At 43.8% G+C, this 23,490-nt stretch overlaps 1 protein-coding gene across 1 annotated transcript in view; it reads right to left on the reverse strand.

Moving 5' to 3' along the window:
* Window positions 1–13,358, reverse strand: part of C4H14orf132 (chromosome 4 C14orf132 homolog) — a 52,859-nt gene extending 39,501 nt beyond the window's left edge. The window contains exon 1 of the mRNA XM_075926629.1: window positions 12,861–13,358. Within this exon, the coding sequence (XP_075782744.1) occupies window positions 12,861–12,887 (27 nt within the window). The 5' untranslated portion in view covers window positions 12,888–13,358. The remainder of the gene's footprint in view (window positions 1–12,860) is intronic.
* Between the last annotated feature and the right edge of the window lie 10,132 nt (window positions 13,359–23,490).

Raw genomic sequence — 23,490 nt, forward strand, 5'->3', positions numbered from 1 at the left:
TGCTGGGACCACGTTATACTGCTCTAGTGGTGTAACAGGGACATAATTTTTAAAAAGGCCCCTATAAAATAAACTCATTGTTGGAGTATCTCCAAATAGCATAATATCTTTATAACAGCTCTACACTGGCATCATCTCCTAGACCCTCTGGTTGAGCTAATTAGGGAGATGGACATATGGCAAGATCACACTACAATCTGGCTATTCTGTGCTAGTGCAACAGTCCACGGAGTAAATTAACGAGCTAGCACAATTTAGAGCCCCGGAGATTCTCTAAGTTGCAGTGGGGATAAAGAACATATTCCTGTGAAAAGGGTGTGATCCATGCCTATTCAAGTCAATGGAATGGAATTAAAACATAATTTGATATATTATTTTAATGTGTTTCCTTAACCTCCACAGCGCACTGTTGAGCTGCACTTTAATGTCTGCGGGGGACAAGGTATAAAATGTGCCTACTCTTAGCAGAAATTAAAGGTTAGAAATCTTGCTTTAGTAACATCAAGCATTTGTACTTAATCTGAGCAAACTTAAATTGCTGCCCTAAGAGTTAACTTTTACTTGACCTCAGATTCTCAGATGTTGTACAAAAAATATTTTGAACTAGACAGAACACAAAAATAATTTAATTTTGAAAATTACACTTTATGCTTATGAACTCATTTAGAACTTCCTTAAAATGATTCCAAAAAAATACCTTTTAGAAAAATACCTATTTGATTTTAAAATTATCAGTGATGGAGAATCCATCACAGCTGTTGAGACTAATTCCCTCAAAATAAAAAGTGTACATCTTTTTTGCATTTTGAAATCGTCTAGCTTCATCTTCCCGCTGTTGGATAGTATTATACCTTTATCTTGTGGAAGAAAACATTGTCCTCACTCTGCGTTCGTAAACAACAAGTAGTCAGAGACAGTTTCATTACAAGCTGCAGCAAGGGAAAAACTGATTCGGGCGAGGGGGAGAGCCCCCCTCCCCCGAAGCAGATCTTCAAATACAAGCAATTATGAAGCAGTTTATATACTGTCCGTTAAATATAATAACAATAACAATTAGTCTCCTTCCCATTACAAACACCAATGGCTAACAGTTATTTTAGTTCCACCCATATGCTCCTTATCTCAAGGTCCCTACCAGAGTCAGCATTCTATCCTTATCTCTTTATGGAGGCAAGAGGTGAAGGCAGCGTCTTATTACAGCTCTCGTGTTGTCAGGAGTCAGAATTAGCCTTATTCTTTCTCTCTTGCTAACAAGACTAAGATGGCTGCACACAAATTCCCTTTTTCCTGCCTCCACAATCTTAGACTGAAGAGCTAATTACTAATTATTTGTTCTCCATATTGGTACTTCGACTGTAATCAAATCGCCGCTTTGTTAAGCTAAATAGATTTAGTTCCCTGTGTCTGTTATTTCAAGGAATGTTTTCCAATCTTTTAAACATACTCATGGCTCTTGTCTGGACCCCTTTCAATTTATCAACACCCTTCTTGAACTATAGACATCGGAACTGCCCTCAATCTTCCAGCTATGGTTGCACTGGTACGAAATACAGAAGTAAAATAACCTCCCTTTTCTCTACTCAAGATTCCCCTATTTATGCATCCTAGAATCACATTAGCTCTTTTGGTCACAGCATCACACTGGGAGCTCAAGTTCAGCTGATTGTGTACCGTGCCTCACCCAAAAACCTCTTTTTCAGAGTTTCTTCTTCCCAGGAGAGAGTCCTTCAGTGTGCAAGAATAGCCTACATTCTTGCTTCCTCGATGTACCTTTAGGCCATCCTTGCTATAAATCCAAGATACATTTCAAAAAACGTGGACTTACAGCGAAACAACTTAAAGTGGGGAATATTTTTCCCCGTGGCAGACTTTCATTTGTGCATATTTTTTGTATGTGTGCATGACTTAAGAGCAGGGAATGGCAGAACTTATAAAGCATCAGTTCCTGCAAGTGTCACTGACGTAAGTGCGGAATACATGTATACCGGGGCAACTTATAGCAGGGACATCCTGTATTTACATTTAGCTGTATTTAAATATATGTTGTTTATCAAGCAATCCAGATTGCTGCGAATCCTCATCACTGTTTACCTCCCTCCCAATTTGTATCATCTGAAACTTACCCAGTGATGATTTTATATTTTGTTTTGGATCAGTGATAAAATTTCAAATAAGTTGGGCCTGTCATGGCTCCATCCCCACTCTGACATGATAAATGCAGAAGTGGAGGCCAGCAAAAGTACCCCAAAACCTTATCTACCAAGCTTTGGTATACAATTTCCCCCCAAAATCTTAAAACCCTAGATTTTGGGAATAAAATATCCGCTGTCACCACCCAAGTATTGATGTGAAAAATCAGGGGAGAGATCACTTGGGAAATCTCACCCCTGAAGCACAAACCAGGACACTACCATTAACCAATACCAGGTTAATAAAACGAAAAGAGAAAACTTGTATTATCACCACAATATTCCTGTTGCAAGCATAATGACTAGATGGAAAAGTAACAAAATATGCTCATGGAGAAACTCCATGGGCCTAGAACTTAGTTACAAAGAAAAGCCAAAACATCTTTTAAACAATGCACAGACAGCAGATCCCATACCCAAACCATAAAACAATAAAACCTAACAGATTTATCTAAATTTTACCCTACTTACAGAAAGTGAAGAATTGTTCCTTGGAGAGAGAGACATATCTGTCTCCCTCAGAAGCTGGAGGGAACTCTCCTCAGAACAAAGAAGGGAAAAACCAAAATGTCCTTTGTCCCAGTTTGAAATTCCTACCTACATTCCTATTGGCCACTCCACCTGGCTAGGTAAGGGACATAGTTAACCCCTTAGTCCCCATGCTGCTGGCTAACTCTCATGATCATGACAGGGCCATGAACTGATTTCCACAGGACCCCTTGGGAAACACATCTGCTTGATAACAGTTCTCCATTTACATGTTGAGATTCAACAGTTTTTAATCTGTTTCATGTATGACATGTTTCTGTTATATTGTTTGAATTTTTTTTAATCACAATGTCATGCAGTACAACTTCAAATGACTTACAGAAATCTAAACAAACAATGAAGGTGCCAATGGTTCTTGATGTCTATAAAATCTGTTGTTAGTACTCTACCTCTCCCAAATGCAAACTAATGGTTCTTATCAGCCTCTTTTAGCTATCTAGTATTTAAAGTGCTAATAGACTATCTGTTTTTCAGGTTTTTTTGTTACAGACTGACTCAGCTTTCCCTTTGAAACTTATCTACCCACTGCCTCTTTTTCTCCCCCCCCCCTCCAATTTTTTTTTCTTCCCCCATTTGTTCTTGGTTTTGGACATCCAACACTCCGGTCATCTGAAGAAGTGGGCTCTGCCCACAAAAGCTCATAATACCATCTACATGTTTTGTTAGTCTACTAATCTATTTGTTGTTTTCTAAGTTTTTTTAAAAAATATTACCTTTATTACTCAAACTTGCAAAATGGTTAAAAATATTGATTTATTTTGACAGTCTCCATTTTCTATATGCTGAATTTCATTAACACGCTCCTTCTTTAATTTTATATTAATCATTGTGGGTGCGGGAATAAAGAGGGTCTCAGCACTGGATCTGGCCTACAGGGGGCTGAAGGCAGGGATCTTGGCATAAGAGCCTGCCTTCATAATTATCTGCAGAAACCCAGCTTGGAAGCAAGACGACCCTCAGATGCATGGGGGGGCCCCTGTGTAACAGGAAAAAGAGCAACACAAGGGTTACCTCAGGAGTAGCGTCCTCTCCTAAATTAAGCCCCAAAGTTCCCCAATTTGGGGCCTTACCGTAAATTAGGCCATCCAGTTACCCAATCTACTGCCAGTAAAATAAGGCTTCAAAATGCACCATATAAGGAATCAATAAGTAGGATCCAGGGAGAGGTAGCCTCTCCATATTAGGAAGCAAAGAGGTCGGGTCCGGGAAGGGGTGATCCTCACCATATTAGGAAACAAAAGGATGATTCGGAAAGGGATAGGGCGGGTACCGAGAGAAGGGTAGGGATAAAAGATGCTGTAACCATAACACAGGGCTCACTCCATTGGTCGCAAGGTGGAGGGGAATGAGTGGTCTAGATGCTGTAACTGAATAAATCACCTCTTACCAGTCCACCCGGCTTCGGCTTCAGCCTTCATTCGGCCCTGCAACAATCATGTCCAATAACAGCTATTCTAATAGCTTGCCTAAGATCAGTGTCAGGCTGACAGGCCTAGCCAAGTGATCCCACTTATCCAAAATTGGCACAACATTTGACTTCTTTCAGTCTTTCTGAATTTCCCCAGTGCTCCTAAACTTTCTGAAAAATCAAAATAAAACTGCCCTTTGAGTAGACTTGCCAGATGGTTTCAACAAAAATACCAGACACACTTGACATTACATCACAATCTACATTACATCTTATTTAGAAAATATCAGACATTTATATTTTCTCATTTATATTTTCTCAATTTGTTTCCCGAACAGAAAGCTCAAATACTGGACTGTCCAGTTCAAAACCAGACTCCTGGCAACCTTATGGATAATGTTACCATTTCCATCTACTAACAGTATCACTCTCATTATTTTTAGTTCCTAATATATTTTAAAAATCCTTATAGTTTTTAACTCTGTTGGCCATATATTTCGCCTTTTGTCCTTTTTCACTTCCCTTATCAATTTTCTACAGTCCCTTACTTATGGTTTATATTAATTATGATCAATTTCCTCTTTCTTCTGTTAGCTATAAAAATTACAAAACAACGTTCACTTCCCCTTCAAATATGCAGTCAGAATTCAGGGCTCAGACCTGCATGTCTTCAAATCACATTTAGCACTGAGCATGTTCAGTACCTTACAAAACGGGGCTGTTATTCGGAAAGAATGAATCTCTATGTAAAATAAAGAGAAGCCCATTTTCTTTCTGAGATTATTTATAGTACAAATGTGCTCCCAGGAGAACACACAGCACAGAAAGATAAAATATGCATTCTATAACATAGCTCAACACTAGTATGCCAACATATCTTGCATACTGGTTTTCAGTGGTACAAAACTATATTCTTCAAAATCCATATTATAATGCAAAACCTTATTAGCATAAATCTTCTTACTGAAACTAAAGGGAGTACTTGCAAGCATAATGACTGTTCAGTGCTGTAAAAGTGGGGCCACAAGTGAACACACACAATAAGAAAGCATGGATACAGCCTCACAAAAAGTGTTTTTTTTTTTACAACTGTGACATAGCTGTTGTGATCAAAGATAATACTTCATAACATATTAATAAATGCAATAGAAACAACTATTGGTGTCTAAAGTTAAGCACCTAACTCCATATTTAGGCACCTAAACAAAAGTAGTCAGATTTTCCGAGTCTGAGCATTCCTATTGATTTCAGTAGTTTGGGTGCTGAGCATTTCTGAATACCGGGCGACTTTTATACAGATGCCTAAATGAGAATGCAAGTGTTTAACTGTAGATGTACAAGTTTGTGGATTTTGGTCAACAGAACTGTTGCCTCTCAGATTTTCCAAACATCAGTGGAGTGAGTTTTGGCTTGTGCACCAATACTGAGGTATTGTGAACTGGTGTGGATATGTGCCACCATGGCACCCAATTTATTAACACATACACATTCCCAGCGACTGGAGCAGAACCTGCTCACCCCCGATCATGTGGCAGGTCCCGTTCCCAGTCACCAGAGCAGAACCCCACCCTGCCATGTGGTATGTCCTGTTCCCAGTCATCAGAGCAGACACATACACACCTGGCCATGCAACAGGTCCCATTCCTGGCCCCAGCTACCAAAACAGGCCATCGGAGCAGGACTTCCCCTCTCCCCACCACATGGCAGGTCCCAGCCCCCTGCTCCAGCGGCTCTCACCATGCTGTCTAAGCTGGCCCCACTTGCCGGAGCAGCCACCTGCCATGCAACTGCTGCTGTGTGGCTCCTCAGAGGAGGCGGGCGAGGGAAGAATTTTTTGTGCACGGCTGTGAAGGCACACCCCTTAGCGGGAATATTGGTCAACAGTGTATTTTAGTAAATTCACTGGAGCCTGAGTCCTGGTCTACACTAGGGAGTTAGTTTGAATAACCCCCCTTATTTTGAAATAATAAGCGGGATGTCCACACTATTAAGCCCGTTATTCAAAATAACAGGCTGCTTATTTTGAAATCTATACTCCTGCTTTCCTTGGGGAATAACACCGTTCCCAAAATAGTTATTTCAAAATAGTAGTAGTTTGGATGCTCTTAGCTGCTATTTCGAAATAATTACTCCCCAGAGTAATTCGAAGTAATTATTCCCCAGTGCTTCCTGGGGCTATAAGTTGAGGTAGCATGTCCACAATAATAGAGCCTGCTGCAGACCAATTTTAAGGTTCCCCGATAGTGGGGATACAGCAGGGGTGGATGAGAGTTTTGTGGGGCCCCAGGAAGCACAATTTCGTGGGGCCCCTCTTTCAAGAAAAAACAGAAAAAAGGCGTCAAATGCGCAAATTGAAGGCTATTTTCATATTAAATGTGAATTGGGTAAATTTGATAGAAACCTAATTTAGTTGGATTATTTTTATTTTAATTATATTGTAAGTCATTCTTAAACAAAATTCTGCATTAATAATTAAAAATTTTCATTTGTATTTGTCTCCTCCCCCTCCTGCCTCACTCTCTCTTTTTCTTCTCCTCCTCCTCCTGCCTCTCACTCTCTCTTTCTCTTCTCCTTAGTCCTCCCCCTCCTGCCTCTCACTCGCGGAGCCCAAATGGCCATTTGTGCCGCTTGCTGCTGCGAGGCGGCCTGGCTGAGCGGCGCAGAACTCAGCCGAGTGCCACGGCAGGAGGCAAAAGGGGGCGGGGCGGTGACATACATGGCCAGGGGGCGGGACCTGGAGACTCTGTCACAGCCTTCATCTCCCACCGTGGCGCTCGGCTGAGTTCTGCGCCGCTCAGCCGGGCCATCTCGTGGAGCAAGCGGCGCAAGCAGCCGTTTGGGCCCCACACGGCGGCTCGGCCTGGGGCCTATTGCAGCGTGGGGTGTGGGGCAGCCATCCTGCTCGCCCTGCCCTATATCCGCCCCTGGGACACAGTATTTTGATGAATAAAAGGTGATTAATAAAAGGTGATTTTATTAATAGAACAAAAAGTTATACTTGGTAAAAACATACTTGGTTGCTAGGTGTTATAGAACAACTGAGGGGGAAAAAACAGATTAAAACATAGAGAATGTCTTTCCTGAGATTCAAGTTCAGTTACAGTGTTTGGGCATGGGCATACACAGCCTTAGTACAGAGGAGTTTAACCAAACAAAACAAAGAAAATAACCTGATCACATCTAACTAAAAAATATTCCCTATCTACTCACATATCTGTACTGAAAAGATTTAGGCCATTTTTAGGCATAAGTATTCCTTTTCTGGGCCTGGTTCAATTAATCTGCCCCCCGCCAGCTCCTAGTTTGAATTCCTCCCCATCAATTCAAATCTCAACACTTTCTTTCCATTGGTTCTCCTGGCTCACTGCCAACACTTCCTGGGTTTAACTGTTTAGTTATTGAATACTGGGATGTTTATAAAAGGGCAGCACTCCTCCCATCCATCACACCTAGGGTATGTCTACACTACCCTCCTAGTTCGAACTAGGAGGGTAATGTAGGCATACCGCACTTGCAAATGAAGCCCGGGATTTGAATTTCCCGGGCTTCATTTGCATAAGCGGGGAGCCGCCATTTTTAAAACCCCGCTGGTTCGAACCCCGTGCAGCGCGGCTACACGGGGCTCGAACTAGCTAGTTCGAACTAGGATTCCTATTCCGAACTACCGGTTCCATGAGGTGTACCAGTAGTTCGGAATAGGAATCCTAGTTCGAACTACCTAGTTCGCGCCCCGTGTAGCCGCGCTGCACGGGGTTCGAACCAGCGGGGTTTTAAAAATGGCAGCTCCCCGCTTATGCAAATGAAGCCCGGGAAATTCAAATCCCGGGCTTCATTTGCAAGTGCGGTATGCCTACATTACCCCGCTAGTTCGAATTAGCGGGGTAGTGTAGACATACCCCCTACTGACAAAGAAGTGGGGCTGGGCCAAACTGCAATGTCTTTTTTGACGAGGCACATGGGCTCCTGATCCCATGATGGAACCCGAGTCCATGGGAAAGCAAAACAAAGGCAGATGGAACAAAAGAAAAAGACAAAAACATCATTCAGAGTTATACTTTATTTTCATTTAGTAAGGGGTCTCTCCGTAAATTGCATAACACCTTTCTGGTGATTGTTCAAGAATTTCTTTTCACCCTTGTAACAATGAACCAGACATGAAAATTAAGCATCCACCCACTCTCTGTGTTATATAATTAATGGACAACCTCTAATCCCCTGTTCTTCTGCACGCTGGAAAAAAAAGTTTACAGAAGATTTGTTTAAACTTTTTAAAATTTAATTAAAGGTTAAGCTATAAGGGGCTCTCATATTTAAAATACTGCAGTTTTACACTCTTAGTACAAATTAATTGTATGGTCAACATGCTATAAGTAGCAAGCATCTCTGAGTTTTGCAATATGGAGCCTTTATGCAGTAAAATAGCAAACACAGTCTTATTGGATTTCCTCCTGTCCTCACACATTCTCTCCCTTAATCACCAACTCTTCCCTTTTGTTGTCAAACAGGGCCAATTTAGTGCCCCTTGATACCACACATGCTCTGGACACAGATGGCGCCAGCCACACCAAACAGATTGAAAGCCAAGGGGTTGTTTAAAAGATGAGGAGTTGCGTAAATACAGTACGCTTTGTGACAACAGCACTAAGCACTGGCACCCTAGGATAATGCCATTCTGTCAAACAGACCGAATCTTGGCTTTGAATTAAAACAACAGCAGGAAAAGGAGGCTAGAAAAAGAAGGGGAACAAAACCTAGAGATGCATGTCTATCTGTATGAAAATCCACTTGGGGAGAAAGATGATGAATTAGGATTGTTTTTTCAGAAAGAAGACAGAGTAAGAGGTGCTGAGGTAAAGGTCTAGTGACAGCTGGATGGGCATTTCTACTAAGCATAGCAGCCTAAGCATAGCATTTGTCCCTGTCTCGGTCCACTCAATCCTCCCCTCGTCTGCCCAATCTTTACTCCATCCCCGAGAGGACCCTACACTAGCAACTCTCCCTTCAGAGGATTTACATAATATGCACATAATACTCCATATCATCCCCTCCTATGTGACAGGGTTTTATGGAAGGAAATCTGTACAAGGATCTCCTCACTGAGTTTTTCCATTTCCCCCAATGGGCACATCCCTTGGAATTCATTTGGCTCCTGGGAAAAGCACAGAAGGTCCATAGAGCCCTTCTGCCTCTACACAATGGTGCTGGCCCCTGGAAGCATTGCTGTGGAGCTGCACTCCATGGGACTCCTGCCATGGCAGTTCCCAGGACCACAGAGCTGGTGAGGGGCATGTGGAAATGATAATACAGCTTCAAGTTGTTTAATCTTTTCCTCCTACGGTCCACCAGGACACAAGAGCATTTGTCCCTGTCTCGGTCCACTGAATCCTCCCCTCGTCTGCCCAATCTTTACCCCATCCCTGAGAGGACCCTACGCTAGCAACTCTTCCTTCAGAGGATCCAGGCAGAGATGTAGGTAAATAGCATTCTGGAGGCAACAGACCTTCACCCTCTTTTCATTACAACAGCGGGGAGAGTTGTATATACTCAAGTCTGTGAAGGGATGATCTGATTCTCTTTTTAGCACTCACTGCAGCAGGATATTAACACCACAAATAACTGACTTTAAAAATAGTCACACATTCATACAAAGAATAGATTCTGATACTTCATCAGGTAGGGCATTATAGAGACTATTCTTCTTCATATTTCAAGCCCTAAAGTTGGAGGATCAGGAAGAAAATGACCCACACACTCCTACTGCATAATATAGTGCATTAGGAAGATTTTACATCTTATACCTATTACATTTATTAGTAGGGTATGTTAGTGGAAAAAATATGGCCATGGCTCTTCACTTTTGTGAATATACTGAAGATGCAAAAAACAGGATTTTTGGAATAATAACAGTAAATAGCAAGTATAGTGCTACAAAGGGAATGCAAGTGGTCTTAAGGCACAGCTTTTGGGCTCCAGAGATGTTGGCTTTATTTCAGGTTATGCCACAGACCTTCTTTGTGACAATCACTTCTGCTGCTGCTGCTCTGGTTGCCCATCTGTAAAATGGAGATGATACTAATTCTCTGCCTCACAGTGATGCCATAGAGATTAACGCATCAGCAATATTGAGGCAACCAGAGGTTATGGTAATAGGGACCATAGAAAACTAAAACTAAATAACTATATTAGGTACATTTGACATCGATTAAGAATGTTAAGTAGCATCTAATTAGCTAATCAAGTAGAATTTCAGCTAACCCCACTGCAGCTCTGCAGTTTAAATGTAGTAAGAGCTGGGCATGCAGGCAGCCCGGCTCCTACTACATGTAAACTGCAGAGCTGCAGAGGGGTTAGCTCCTGGGGATGGCATGAGCCAGGATTGAGCAGTCCCGGCTCACACTGGCTCCAGGACCGCTGTGCGTCTCCCTTTTAAATGTAGTAAGAGGCGCTCACGCCAGGTCCCCCGCTACACCTCTGTGTCCCCACCCTCCCCCTCCCAGAGACAGTCCTGGGGGAACCAAAGTTGTCTCCCTTCCAGCACCAGCTCCTTCTCTCCCCACTTGCTGCCTCTGATACAGAGGCAGCAAGGGAGGGGGGAAGTGACTAGTTGAGTAGTGACTTGAATTCCTGATAAGCCTAGACTTATTGGGTAGTCGACTACTCAACTAGTCACTTACATCCCTAGTATGTAGGACAATTTTCTTTGAATAATTCAGCATGGGACCCTGATGGAAAAACAAGAGCAGATTATATAAACCACTGATTTTTTTTCCCCGGTATGACATTGCTTAAAGAATATTCTTATGGATATTACCACTAAATACGAGGGACTACTTAACTTTTGGGCAATGAGGTCAGCCCTCCTTTAGGAAGACATAGCCCTATACCCACACCAACAAAAAGTAGGCTGTGAGGACTGCATACAAGAGAACAGTACTGTCCCATTTATGAAATACAGTGCAGTTGGGACTATATTTTGCTCTGGTACACTAATCAAATGCAGTTGAAGCCAGTGCCCAGGCTATTACACTGATAAATAAAGTGAGATCAGAATGTGGCCGTTAGTATATTTCTAAACAGAGATGGGCTGAATCCTTTGGCAAAGTTCTAGATCCAAATTTTGCAGATCATATCCATCTCTCTTTAAAAATCAAGACAAACAAACAAAAAATTGCAAAGACACTAAAACATCTTAAATTAACCCAAAAGTACAGATTAGTGAAGATGTCCTGTTGGCATAAACACCTGTGTGTTTCCATAGCCTATCTTAGATACAGCTTTGCTCTTAAAACCAAACCAAAACACATCAGAGACCCACCCAGATCACAGAGATTTCTTGGCCTTGCAGATATCTGGAGCCACTGAATTGCTCTTGCAAGAATGAATGTTTCTTTCATTGTACATTTATAAGGCTACCCCACAGAACTTAGTTGATAGCTTGTTATTCATTTGCACGGGACATATACAGAAACAGTTTTCAGAAGCAGAAAATAATGTATGTAAGCACAAAGACATGCACAAACACAAACTTAAAGAGAGAACAGATTGTATGCTGTATTCCCATTAATATTTCAGGAGATAAAATAATCTCTGGCTCTGAGGGGCAAAATGCTGTTCTCACTCAAATTTGAAAACAAAATAAATATAATACAAAACAGGGATGAGGAGATGACCATTGATTTTGTACAACCATATTTCGGCCTTGGAGGCATGTAGCAGACTTAGCACTGGAAATATTTCATGCCTGCTCCTCCTTTAATACAACATAATCCAATTTAACATCAAATCATCTGGCATAAACTTGAAGCGCAACATAATCAAAATGAATGGTCTGGCAGCCAGCTGAGTACCAACAGGCAAGTAAACAATAAGATTTTTGCTTCCAATGTTGCTGTTGTGCCCCTACATGAATATAAATCCAGCAGTAAAGAGGCAATTGTGAAACTATGGATAGAGAACAGCAGCTCCATTTTCAGAAGTGCATCTCCCTTCAATGTAAACAGCTGTTCAAATCAAGTGCTGTATGCTGATATGTGCACAGGAGCTCTTATTAACAAGGTGGTGCCTACCGATTTCCTGGAAGGTTTTAGGAAAATAAAACAACTGGATTAGGTATTATTAATGATTGTTATGAAACTGACTGTGACTAATAGTATCTGTGATCAAGTCAAAAACAACTTTTTATGTTTGTGAAAGGCTGTCCGCACTGAACCTTGCTGCTTTCCTTTCCCCAAGGAACACCAGGAGAATCCTTTCTTCCCTTAGTCAAATAATGACAATGTAAATGATCCATAGTATCAAGTGCCCTTTAAAATAGATCAGAGAAGTGAGCATGACTGTACTCAGAACTCTACTGCCAGCTGTTTGGGTCAGCGCTGGCCTCTCTTTCTGTTCTAAGCAGAGCTTCCGAGTCACTAGCAGGAAAAGACCCTCCCTGCTGGGCAGGGAGTGGGGGGAGATCAGTTATCACAAGGCATCCGCTCTTATCCAGTCTCCCTCGCTCTGTGACAATGCAGCAGCCCCTGGCGTGCACGGGGCCAGCCCGGAGCCTCAGGCACAAGCAGAGGGGAGAAAGCCTCTTTCTGTCGCACCCCGCGCCTCTTTCGGGCTCTCTAGACTGGAGGCTAAGGGCGAGCAGCCGCTGGAGGGAGTGGGAGGGGAAGGGAGAGGCTACCGAGCACTGAAATCGGGTGCCTATGGCGGGACTGGCCCCTTACCTGTGCAGCCATGAAGGAGAGGTCCATGGTGCTGCTGCTGGTGGTGCTGCTGCTGGAGAGGCTGTCGCTGCTGCCCGGGGTCGGCCGGTCCCGGGGGCGCTGCGGAGGAGGAGGAGGAGGGAGCGGATCCTCCCCCAGCAGCTGCCGCGGGCGCGTTAGCAGTTCCAGCTCAGTGCGATCGCGGCGCCCCGGTAGCAGCCCGGCTCCCCGCAGCCTCCTCTCATGGTCTGCGCGGGCAGCGGCTCAGGCGGCGGCAGCTCCCCGCACAACCTCGGCCGATCCAGCCTGTGCTGTCATGTGATCCCCCGCTCCCCGCCCGCTGCTCGGGCAAAGCCCCGCAGCCCTGCCCGGGCTCTCCCTCGCTCGCCTGCCCAGGGGACAAGCTCGCTCTGCTGCCGAGCCTGTCACTGTGATTAGCTCCACGCCGCGCCTGCTCTGCGGGCCTTCTCTTCTCCGATCCACGGCCCCCTAGGGCTGGCATTGCGCCCTCCCTGTTCCCGCAGGACCCCCAGGGCATGGCCACTGGCTTCACCCTCCTGCCAGGCTCGGCAAAGCAAGTCTTCAGACCCGGGGAGGGAGGGAGGGAGGTACTGCCCTCTAAAGCAGGAGCGGGAAAACCTTTTGGGGTCGGGTCGCAGAGCCACAGAAAAATCAGTGTGGGGGGAGGGGGGGAAGGGAGGACGCAAACACAAGTGAAAAGCAAAACAACAAAAATCAAAAACTCATAAAAACATTAAAAAAAACCAACCAAACCAAAACCTCACTGACATGGCCCCCAACTGAGGGTTCGCCTACGCTGCACGGCTATTTCGAAATACACTATTCCGGAATAGTTATTCCAAAATAGCGTATTTCGAAATAGCATGTCTAGGCTGCAGGGAAGCTTCAAAATTTATCGGAGGCAGGCTTCATTAATGTAGATGTGCTATTTTGAGTTAGAGCCCCAGGAGGCACTGGGGAGGAATAACTTAGAATGGCCCTGGTGAGGGGCTACTTCAAAAGAGAAGCACTGGAGTGTCTACACACGCTTTATTTCTAAAGAGCTATTGTGGAATAGGCATTATTCCTTGTAAAATGAGATTTACAGATATTGGAATAAGCCCTCCGTTATTTCCAAATTATTTCAAAATAATGGAGCGGCTGTGTAGACGCTCGCATTGTTATTTTGAAATAACATTACTTATCATGACACTTACGTATATATAGTAGCCCAGTGTCTGAGTCTGTAACACCGAAATGCTGGCTGTTCCCTCTGTGGAGCGCTGTTGCTGAAATGCTGGCTGTTCCCTCTGTGGAGCGCTGTTGCTGAAATGCTGGCTGTTCCCTCTGGGCGGTGCTGTTGCCTGAAATGCTGGCTGTTCCCTCTGGGTGGCACTGTTGCTGAAATGCTGGCTGTTCCCTCTGGGCGGTGCTGTTGCCTGAAATGCTGGCTGCTCCCTCTGGGTGGCACTGTTGCTGAAATGCTGGCTGTTCCCTCTGGGCGGTGCTGTTGCCTGAAATGCTGGCTGTTCCCTCTGGGTGGCACTGTTGCTGAAATGCTGGCTGTTCTCTCTGGGCGATGCTGTTGCTGAAATGCTGGCTGTTCCCTTTGGGCGGCGCTGTTGCTGAAATGCTGGCTGTTCCCTCTGGGCGGCGCTGTTGCTGAAATGCTGGCTGTTCCCTCTGGGCGGCCCGTGCTGCATGGGGAGTGCGGGGCCCAAATGGCCGCTTGCTCCCCCACTGCGGCCCAGCTGAGCAGCACAGAAGTGACGTGCGGCGTGAGAGCGGCTCCAGGCCCCGCCCCCTGGCCATGAACATCACTGCCCCACCCCCCCTTCGCCTCCCACTGTGGCGCTCGGCTGACTTAAGCACCACTCAGCCAGGCCACTGCGTGGGAGCAAGTGGCACAAGTGACCGTTTGGGCTGCATGCTCCCCATGCGGCACGGAGGGTGCGGAGCCCAAACGTCTGTTTGGGCTCCGCGGTCCCCGAGTGAGAGGCAGGAGGGGGAGGAGAAGAGAAAGAGAGAGACAGAGAGAGCGGTAGGAGGCGGAGGAGAGCTGGGGGGGGGGAGGCAGGGGGAGGAGGAGGAGGAGGAGGAGAGAGAGAGAGAGAGAGCGAGAGAGACCAGAGGCTCAGGAGAGAAGACCGACGTGGAGGAGAAACCTGAAAATCCCATCTTATGATGGGCTATATCATATATATAGTAGCCCATTGTCTGTGAGTCTGTAACGCCAAAATGCTGGCTGTTCCCTCTGGGCGGTGCTGTTGCCTGAAATGCTGGCTGTTCCCTCTGGTTGTCCCGTGCTGCATGGGGAGTGCGGGGCCCAAACAGCCGCTTGCTCCCCCACAGCGGCCTGGCTGAGCGGTGCAGAAGACAGCCAAGTGCCACAGCGGGAGGCGAAGGGGGGCGGGGCAGTGACGTGTGGCATGACAGTGGCTCCAGGCCCCGCCCTCTGGCCGTGAACGTCACTGCCCCACCCCCCTTCGTCTCCTGCCGTGGCGCTCGGCTGACTTCTGTGCTGCTCAGCCGGGCCGCCTCGTGGGAGCACATGGTGCAAGCGACCGTTTGGGCTCCGCATCCCCCATGCAGCACAGGGAGTGCGTAGCCCAAACGGCCATTTAGGCGCCGCGGTCCCCCGAGTGAGAGGCAGAAGAGAAAGAGAGAGACAGAGAGAGAGGCAGGAGGAGGAGGGCGAGGGGGAGGAGGAGACCGGAGGCTCAAGAGAGAAGACTGACGTGGAGGAGAGACCTGAAAATCCCGTCTTATGACGGGCTAATTGGCTAGTCTTGAAATAACAGTGTAATGTAGACACACCCTGAGAAGCAGAACGACACTTCCTACATTCCCCTCACATACCAGAGCCTAGGCCCAGCTTAGTAGATTCTGAGTGGGGCCCTGAGCTTCGGGGTCCAGATCCAGGCAGCTGGGAGGGTTCATATGGCCCCCAGGCGTGAGGTTCCCCACTCCTGCTCTAAAGGGATCCCTGTAAAAAAGACTCCAATCCCAGAAGACTATTAGTACATGCAATGCCTAGCCCTTAGGCCTGAAGGGAAGGGTAGGCCCCCCTAGCTTGTGGGAGACCAAGACCTCAGCTTTGCTTAAAGTAGCATTGTTCTCTTTCCCTATCCAGAAAAAATAACCACCTGAAAGCTACCGATTAGAAATTACCTATCACTCCCCTGTGTTGTACTGTAGGGTAATGATAGCTCTCAAGCTGCAAGCTTCCTTCTCCTCTGAAAGCCTTTGAGGTGCTAATATACTTAGAGGCAGGTTTGAAAGACCATAAGATTGCCTGACACTTCCCATCACAAGACCCTATTTTCAGTTGCTTATAACTTTGCCAAACTTATTTGGACTAAAAATGTCTATGCAGAGTCCTGCTTCAGGCTGAAATATTTGTGGAAAATTTCAGCCCAGATGGTCCAGCTGTCTCTAAGAAGGAGGCACATGTTGTGCCCATGTAAAAAAATTGAGAGCTTGCCTCTGAAAATGCTCTAATACCCCCTTGCTTGGAGCAGGGACTTAAAATTGGACATGTGGACAGTTTAGTGTCAGGAATTATTTTCATGTCCTTAAAAATCCACTTAACTTTGTTTCAGAGAGAAACCTTTTTAAAAAATCACAATTTGCACATGTTCAATAGAGACTTCCTAGAGTTTAACAACTAAAATATCAGAAGATTCCATCCTCACTGCTCATGTTGTATGGAACAGACTTAGAATCATAGAATCATAGAATCATAGAATAATAGGACTGGAAGGGACCTCGAGAGGTCATCGAGTCCAGCCCCCCGCCCTCAAGGCAGGATCAAGCTCCGTCTACACCATCCCTGACAGATGTCTATCTAACCTGTTCTTAAATATCTCCAGAGAGGGAGATTCCACCACCTCCCTTGGCAATTTATTCCAATATTTGACCACCCTGACAGTTAGGAATTTTTTCCTAATGTCCAATCTAAACCTCCCCTGCTGCACTTTAAGCCCATTACTCCTTGTCCTGTCCTCAGAAACCAAGAGGAACAAATTTTCGCCTTCCTCCTTGTGACACCCTTTTAGATATTTGAAAACCGCTATCATGTCCCCCCTTAATCTTCTTTTTTCCAAACTAAACAAGCCCAGTTCATGAAGCCTGGCTTCATAGGTCATGTTCTCTAGACCTTTAATCATTCTTGTCGCTCTTCTCTGGACCCTTTCCAATTTCTCCACATCTTTCTTGAAATGTGGCGCCCAGAACTGGACACAGTACTCCAGCTGAGGCCTAACTAGTGCAGAATAGAGCGGCAGAATGACTTCACGAGTTTTGCTTACAACACACCTGTTGATACAACCTAGAATCATATTTGCTTTTTTTGCAACAGCATCACACTGTTGACTCATATTCAACTTGTGGTCCACTATGACCCCTAGATCCCTTTCCGCCATGCTCCTTCCTAGACAGTCGCTTCCCATCTTGTATGTATGGAACTGATTGTTCCTTCCTAAGTGGAGCACTTTGTATTTCTCTTTATTAAACCTCATCCTGTTTACCTCTGACCATTTCTCTAACTTGCTAAGGTCATTTTGAATTATGCAGATCGGATTGAGGAGCTGGAAGGAGGGAAGAGACTGGGACTGTCTTGAGAAGGAGAAGGGGACAAGGAAAGGGAGAACTGACAAGGAGCTGGGATGCAGGGAGAGAAGTGGGACTGAAAAAACTGGGTAAGTAAGCAGGGAGTGGAAACATAGGAGGCACATCGGGGAGAGGAGCTTGTCAAGGGATATTGAGAGTGGGGACTAGCGGGGTTAAGGAAGACATTTCAGATGGAAGCCAGGAGGGGGGAGCAGGGACAGGAGAGGCAATGATGTAAGTGTAAGGATAAGGCCTTTTTCTGTAGCCATATGATGAGGCATAATTAAAGCCCACCGCCTTCATATGCAGCCAGATTGAAAGGGCAGCAGACATTAGCTGAGAAGCAGAAAGTCACCTCCTCTCCTCACATTCCATCTAACGTACATTAAAATGGTGTAATATCAGGCTGTCAAGAAGGGGGCCCCAAGAAGGCTGTCGTAGTGGCACCCAATATCACTAGCTAAAGAAACAGACGTTAAGATGCCTAAAGAAAACTTAGTTTGACAGCATTGTGTCTGACAGAAAACTACTTACCAATAGTTGGGGTTATGAAATCCTCATTTCTTTATTGTTCTGTCATTGTGCTCTCCACCTCTCTATTGTTTGTCTGTGTGATCTCTGTCAGGTTCTTTAATTGTTTCTGCCTGCTGTATAATTAATTTTGCAAGGTGTAACCCAGTTAAGGTGGTGGTACAGTGTTCCCTGTAAGTTGAGCACTTGTGTAGCCACCTATGAGAGATTCTCATGTTGTCCAGCTGATTAGCAGAGCACCCACAGTGCCCACAGCATGTGTTTCTACTGGTGGTGCACAACCGCACATGCCTCAGTGCACATAAAATTTATTCTGAGAGTTTCAGTGTGCAGGAGAGGGCTGCAGGGGAGTGGGCTGGAGGTGAGGGTGCAGGGTCTAGGTGGGAGGTAGGGTGCAAGAGTGGGCTGGGGGTGCAGGGTCTGGGCGGGAATGGGATAAGGAAAGGGGCTGAGTGGGAATGCAGGGGCTGAGTAAGAGAAGGGATGTGAGAAGGGGTTGGGAGTAGGCTTCCAGAGGGGGTAGGGGACTGAGGTGCCTTTCTGGCACAGCTCCCCGGGGGCAGAGGTGGCTCCACACCACTCTACACTTACAGGTATGTCACCTCATTGCTCCTGTTTATCATGATTTCAAGCCAATGGGAGTGACAGGATGCAGCCTGCAAGGCACCATGCCATTTTTGGGGAGGGACAATAGTAGCATCCAATGTTGCTTCCTCCTGCCAGCCAGGTAGAGTCTCTGCGCCGAATCCCGCCCATGGGCTGTAGGTTCCCTAACACTCATCTGAAGTTTTTCATTGTTTTGTTTATGAATGCATTTTTGTACATAATTTGTACAAAATTTACATTGTAAATTTAACTTTCATAATAAACAGATTGCACTACAGTACTTACATTAAGTGAACTGAAAAATAAAAGTTTATTTTTACAGTCCAAATATTTATAATAAACATATAAAGTAAGCATGGAACATTGCATTCTGTGTTGTAATTGAAATAAATATATTTGAAAATGTGAAAAACATTCAAAATATGTGTATAAATGGCCTTCTACTATTGCTAAAGAGTGTGATTAATCACAATTAATGTATTTAATTGCTTGACAGCCATACTTATTTGCATTGCTGTCACCTCATCTTAACCCTGTGCACATCTGTTTGTTTCATCCATCTTGCAACATCTTCAAGATTCTAAGCTATTTAGGGCCGGAGCTGGGTTTTTACTGCTTCATATCTGTACACAGTCTAATGCCCTGGGGCCCTGATCATGGTTTATAGATGATACCATGATACAGATAATAAAGTAAGAGCATACTAATGGTATCAGGATCTAGGGAACCAGCTTTACAATGATCCCAGCAATTGGGATTTTAAACTGTGTTTTTCCTCTCTCCAATCAATAGACATATCTTATACTTATTTTTTTTCAATATAATTATGTTCAGTTTTAGAGAGAGTGGCTATGGAAAGAAGATGATGTATTTATAAACCAATTCTCAGTTACTTGAATGCTTTTTTGTTTGTGTCTCTGCCAAAAATTCTCCTACGTGACAAAAGTGCCATTAACTGGAAAACAAACAAACCCCATGACAGAATCTTAATGAGGCTCCCTCCTTGTAAGATGTTAAATAATGGAATGATGAATAATGGAATGGTCTTTCTTTGGGAACTCCTCCAAAGTCTTAAAAGGTTTAAAAGGTTGTTGACACCTACATCAGAAGTCATAAGGTAATTTCAAAGCAGTTGCAATAATTAATTGTCTAAATGAACTTTGCATGCATGTATTGCCATCCTTGCAGGGCAAGAACTGCAATAAGGTTATTTGGCTGCCTCCACAGTAAAAAGCTTATAGCAGTATCACTTCAGTAGGAAAATAAAATAGCAAAGGCCCTGATTCTGCAATTACTTACATACTTACTTAGCTTTATGCAGCAATCTCATTGAAGTCAACTGGTTACTCACAGTGCATAAGATTAGGTACATGCTTAAGTTTTTTTTCAGAATTGTGACCTAAAGGAAGATGTTATTTGATTTGTGTACTCAGTGCTTTGCAGGGGCATGGCTCTGGCACTGACAGTCTGCATTAATCCTGTGAAAGACGGTCAGAAATCTGAAGTAAGGAAGGAATATAGCTTAACCTATGGCTTTTCTGTACAGTTTTGATTTTAGAAAGGTGCAGTGAATTTTCTGCAGGTTTATTGCAAAATAATATGATGTTTAGGTGGTTAAAAGGCAGTCATTCAATCTGCTCATCAAAGTCTAAAGGATTTTTTTTTGATTACTCACCACCAAGTGGTGTATGACTATCATATTAGAGCCAAGTTTGCGACTTGGCTCTAGCATCAAGCCTTGCTGATACACTCTTATTTATTTTTTACTTGCTTCACACAAAATAGGTCCAAGTCCAGAATTCCGAGACAAACCTATGTAAACTAAGATCAGGGAGAATACAGCTGGTTGAAAATGTTCAAGGTTCAAAATATTCACTTCCATGGTGCATATGCCTTGCAGCACAACTTCTGATTTAAACTCTTGCATGTGACACTAGAGTTTTAATTTAGTAGAACTATTTAATATAAACAATTTTTAACACTGCTGTGCTTAGCTCAGAAAACAGAAACTCAGTTCCAATCTATTCCTACTCTGAACCCCAAATGCTTAGTTTCATTTCTTCTTCACTTCCATAGTTTGGGCGCAGAACTTTGCTTATATTTGATTTTCTACATGTACTTCTATAAGCTGAGAAGGAAAGGTGTGGGGGAGGGAGGGATTGTCCCATAGCATCTGTTTCCATTGGAATGGAGTACCAGTATTAATATGTCATTGCTGGTGTCCATTCATCAGTTATACAGCAAGTAAATGACATTTTTTTATTTGCTAAGCACTCTAGAAGCTTGACTGTATTGGCAGACTGAAGAATAATAATAAAGTAATTTATTATTGCAGGTGCAAGATGTACACCAGTATGGGATCTAGCTAGAAGCAGCAGTAAAGTCAGTGGTTACCAGTGCAAATTACTTGCTGAATGGCTTAACTAGAGCTAGAACTTTGTCTGTCCAGGCCCCTTTCCCTGCCAACACAGTTTAGGCAAATTATGTTTTATGAGAATAATACCTGGGCAGAATTTGCTTGTGTAGCCCAGGAAAAAACTGCCCAAAAGAAATTTGTAACCTTCACCTTCCTTATTTACCACCAGGGCAGTTACCATCATTCTTTCTTGAAAGAGGTAAATGTATTGGTTTTGTTCTAAAAGCAAGTATTAATCTCCACATTTTAAAAACCAAAATGTCTTCAACTTTCAAGGCCTTAGATGATTTAAGTAAAAAAAATTGACAGATAATTTTCTTTTTACAATTTATGCTGTTTTCTTACTTTTACATTTCACTCAGTTTATGCAATGGAAATAGACTAGAGTCAATTTTCACTTCTATTCATTGTCAACTTCTCTTCCTTGCAACAGCACAGTGAAGTAATGTTTGAATTGCAAACACTATGCCATGAAAATGAACTGCTTTCATTCCAATAATTTATTACAAGAGAATTTATAAACACCTCATTTTTTTCCCTTACACAAAACTAAATTTTGCATCTAAACAATTCTATTGTATCTTTCAAACTCTTTAATTTCTACCATGGGCTACTTCTGTCTTCTATTAATGATAATGGATAGTGTGAGCAGAGATCCAGTAGCTAGCATGCCAACCATATGTCACAGGGTCTCAGAAAGTAGACTGATAAATTTAAAGAGAGTTATGATTTATTAGTGCATGCCTTTGACAAATACAGCATAAAATACCCAGCTTAACATGCAAATGCAGTTGTGTACCATTAATGTATTTCTAAAAAAAGCTACGATAGCCTAACACGCTTATTAATTTGCTTTTGAGCTGTTTATTAACAAGACCACATTTTTCAGTGCGGTGGAACATAAGTCAATTAGAGAACAGTTTGGTTTGTCAGATTTCCTGAGGCATAGTAGGAAATCCTTTGTTACACTGAATGCATGCATAAGCTCTGTTTTTGCTTCACAAAGCAGACTTAACAAAACTTGACAATTGAGTCTTGACACTGAAAAGTCTTTTAAGTGTGCTTATAACTGTACAGTCATATTTACTGTGTGTTCCATTTTACCTCCCAAAGCAGAGCAGTAGCATTCCCACTTCTGGCTCCCTTTGATCTCAAAATTTACATTTACATAGATAATATTTCTCCATGTTGGAAACAAGGAGAATCATAGATTTCTTCTGAACCTTAGTTTTAACTCACTTTCTTTTCACTGAACCCAGCCTAGTTCATTCACAGCTGCAGTTGGCAATTAGTTCTCTTCAGGAGCAATCACTCAAAGTGATGTGTGGAACTCTTCCTGGAGACTTGAGTATATTGTCTCAGATAGATTCCTGTTGTTACAATACATCATAATTTAAGCTGGCCAGGAATTCTGAATTTTTAATACAGAGCCTGATTGAACTGATTTACCAAAGGATAATTCACTTAGAAAAGCTTTCATTTTATCATTTTTGGTGCCATTCGGGGAACTGAACACTTAATCAGTAAGGAGAATTATGTTTGAGAATGTAATGCTGGCAGGCCGCAGTCATCTTCTGGCAGAATTGAACCTCTGATCTCCGGAGTTTAGTGAATGAGCCTCTAGCTCCTGAGCTAAAAGCTAAGCTTGTAGAGCAGGCACATTATTCTCTCTATAAGTGGTCTCAGTGCCACAAAGTGGGACAGCACACCATACCCAGAAGGTGTGTAGGTTACAGTAACACTTTACATTTATAGATTAACACATTGTAAAGCCTGTAGGTACCACTTTGATAATCTATACTGACCTCCTTCACAACATAGATCATAACATTTCACCTAATAATTCCTAAATTGAGCCCAGGATTTATGATTGAGCTAGAGTATGTATCTTATAGAGAAGGCATCCAATCTTGATTTAAAGATTTCAAGTGACAGAGAATGTGCCGTATCATTAAGAACTTGTTCTAATGGATAATTACCCTTGCTGTTAGAAATGCATGCCTTATTTCCAGTCTGAGTTTGTCTGACTTTACTTTCTGGCTATTAGATCTTGTTATGGCTTTGTTTGCTAGATTAAAGACTGCTCTACTTCAGAAATCTTCTCCCTGAGGAGGGACTTATTAAACTACAAGTTATCTCTTAACCTTCACTCCTACAGCATCTTACATAGGAGGGGCTCAGGCATTTACTAGCTTTCCTCTTCTCTGCACCACTCTGGCCTCAAGCCCTGGGAGAAACTGCACAGGGCGGGAGTGAGGAAAGCAGTGTTGGGAGGGCAGAGGGAAACCCGAGTCCCTGGCAAAAAGTGATGTGTAGAACTCTGCCTGGAGACTGAGTATATTGTCTCTGATAGAGGGGAAGGGGAAGTCTTGAGCCCTGGGCCCCTGGCAGAAGCCATGTGGGGATGAGGGGGAACCCCAAGGCCCATTGCTCTGGGCAGAAACTGCACAAGACTCCCAGGAGAAATGGCACAGGGGGACCTCTCAG

Source organism: Pelodiscus sinensis, chromosome 4 (assembly GCF_049634645.1).
Source record: "Pelodiscus sinensis isolate JC-2024 chromosome 4, ASM4963464v1, whole genome shotgun sequence".
NCBI classification, from domain to species: domain Eukaryota; kingdom Metazoa; phylum Chordata; order Testudines; family Trionychidae; genus Pelodiscus; species Pelodiscus sinensis.